General features: G+C 40.6%; 1 protein-coding gene across 1 annotated transcript in view; it reads left to right on the top strand.

The window, feature by feature from the left end:
- LOC106810057 (ATP-binding cassette sub-family B member 6, mitochondrial-like) overlaps window positions 1-2305 on the top strand; it is a 5307-nt gene extending 3002 nt beyond the window's left edge. Inside the window, exons 4-6 of the mRNA XM_014813322.1 lie at window positions 1326-1390; window positions 1758-1858; window positions 2172-2305. Coding sequence (XP_014668808.1) covers window positions 1326-1390; window positions 1758-1858; window positions 2172-2305 — 300 coding nt within the window. The remainder of the gene's footprint in view (window positions 1-1325; window positions 1391-1757; window positions 1859-2171) is intronic.
- Window positions 2306-2846: the final 541 nt, after the last annotated feature.

Raw genomic sequence — 2846 nt, 5'->3', positions numbered from 1 at the left:
AAAAAAAAATTAATTTTTTTTTTTATTTTTTTTTGTTGTTAATTATTTTTATTTTTTTTGGTTGCTTTTCACTTCCATCCTTTGGAAATCTATAAAAACTGCAATAATGACTCTCAGAATGATGGTTACAATCGGGTACAAAACACGACACGTAGTTAATGTTACCAGAGCATATGATTGTGTAGAACCAGCAGGCTCGTTGTCATGCCACCGTGACGTCATCACTTCGGTACTCTATACATGTGATGTGATTTGAAGGTGATTGGGTGAAACAGAAATAAGCTCAATTTGTTTTGTTTTTTATTATGATCAATATGCTACATGATCTCTAACGAACTGCGGAACGTCAGCACAATTACCTGTGTTGTTGTAATACTAGTTAATTATGTGATAATTAATTATTTTGTCATCGGTGATGTGTGTGCGATATATTTATTCTTGCAAGAGTTGGCAAATAGATAACCTCTGATGGATTACTTGTGTCACTACTTGAGTTTTTCTGAGCTGAATTCGAAGTTTATGACTGCAACATACATCTCATGTTTAAACACCTCGTTGCATACATGATCACCATCATTAACACGAAATGCTAAATAATACATTTTAGGGCAAATAAATGGACCTAACCTGTAAAGGATTACTTAATTGCGTCATTATTTGAGTATTTTCAGTCCCAATCTTTGAAGTTTGTTGCTACAAAATACATTATCTCTCATATTTACAACCGTGTCTGCTACATGACCACCACCATTAACACGAAATGCTAAATAATAAAATTAAATGTATAGTTTTTATTCCTCTTACAATCACGCACGCACAGTAACATGGGCAAACACCGTTTATTGAAATTCAATATAATTGAAATAAAAAATGAACATAAACAAATAAAGATGCAGTATCAATGCTTTTATAATCGCATTGTTGTGAGCAGCACGATATAATTATGCATGATTACATTACAAATGATTCAATAACGATACAAATTTCTCACGTAAATTAACATGAAATGTAATAATACAATACGTTAATAATATATATATATATATACAGGATAATACACGTCTAATAGCAATACACGGAATGTATTCCTAGCAGAAGTCACTGAACTAACATAACATGTGCAATTCAGTTACATGAGAAATGCATCTAAGCCCGCTTTAGCAAAGGCTTTACACTGACTAACCTTTACAGGGACTAATGTAATGTATGCCAACAGACACACCGGGTTTCTGCAACATATCACACCAAAGCGTATACAAGGAATAACGTATTCAGGAGTGAATAATAATAGATAATTATTATTCACTCCTTACGTAATGTATCAGGAGTCACTGCGCAGCATCATCGGGGTCGTACCGCAGGACACCGTACTCTTCAACGACAACATCATGTAGGTGGCGCTGCGAGCGGGCGACCGCGCGGTCGTCGCCGTGGAAACTTTATCAAATCGCAGGTTTTAATTAAACTCGTACGAGACGTGAACGTGCGTAGGTTTTTGAAGATTTGAGGTCTCATATTGTCACGTATGCGTGTGTTCATGTGTATGTTAGTGTGTGCGTGTGCGTGCGTATGTTGGTGTGCGTGCGTGGGTGCGTGTGTGCATGTGTGCATGTGTGCGCGTGTGTGTGTGGTTAGTGTATGTGTCTGTGTATATAACGGGTACAACATTCGTTACGGCCGCGTGCGTGCGTGCGTGCGTGCGTGCGTGCGTGCGTGCGTGCGTGGTTAGTGTATGTATCCGTGTGTTTATATAACAGGTATAACATTCGCTACGGCCGCGTGACTGCGGACGATCAACAGGTAGAGAAGGCAGCGCGCGCCGCGGAGATCCACGATCGCATCGACAGCTTCCCCGACGGTACGCCATGCTGCTGCGTGATTAACGCTGTATTAATTATACATTAATTACCACTTTAATTACTGTATTACGTCAGCTGTATGATTAACCTTGTATTATTAATGCAATTAACTATATTAGTTACTGTATTACACCCGCCATGATTAACGCTATATTAATTATTGCAATTGACTGTTCCCCATAATACAGTAATAGTTAACCCTGTGTTAATTTACACTGTTAGCTTTGTTATGTACTTCATTATTCCCCGTAATAGTTAACCCTTTGTCATCATCATCATCATGATTGTTGTTGGTGCTGTTGTTGTGTGAAGGTTACAACACGTTGGTCGGTGAGAGAGGACTGAAGCTGAGTGGAGGAGAGAAGCAGCGAGTCGCCATCGCCAGAACTATACTCAAGGCTCCACAGATCATCTTACTGGACGAGGTACGCGGCCGGGCACTATAACGTCAGCAACATTTGATCACCGTAGCAGTCGTATGAACTTACACTGGCAGCCATTTTACCAACAATAGCAACAGCTTACACGATCCATTTGCCAACCAAAACAAGAGCTTACCAGTATGAACGACGACGATGACGACGACAATGACTACAGCAACAATGACGACAGCAACAACAACGACACCGACAACAACTCTACCAGCAACAACAATAACAACAACAGCATCGATCATCAACACCAACAACACCACCACCAGCAGCAGCACCACCAACATCATCAACAACAACAGCATCGATCATCAACACCAACAACACCACCACCAGCAGCAGCACCACCAACATCATCAACAACAACAGCATCGATCATCAACACCAACAACACCACCACCAGCAGCAGCACCACCAACATCATCAACAACAACAGCATCGATCATCAACACCAACAACACCACCACCAGCAGCAGCACCACCAACATCATCAACAACAACAGCATCGATCATCAACACCAACAACACCACCACCAGCAGCAGCACCACCAACATC

The sequence above is a fragment of the Priapulus caudatus genome, unplaced genomic scaffold, assembly GCF_000485595.1.
Source record: "Priapulus caudatus unplaced genomic scaffold, Priapulus_caudatus-5.0.1 Scaffold407, whole genome shotgun sequence".
NCBI classification, from domain to species: domain Eukaryota; kingdom Metazoa; phylum Priapulida; class Priapulimorpha; order Priapulimorphida; family Priapulidae; genus Priapulus; species Priapulus caudatus.
The sequence above is the reverse complement of the archived record's forward strand: the minus strand, read 5'-3'. Positions and strand labels throughout refer to the sequence as shown.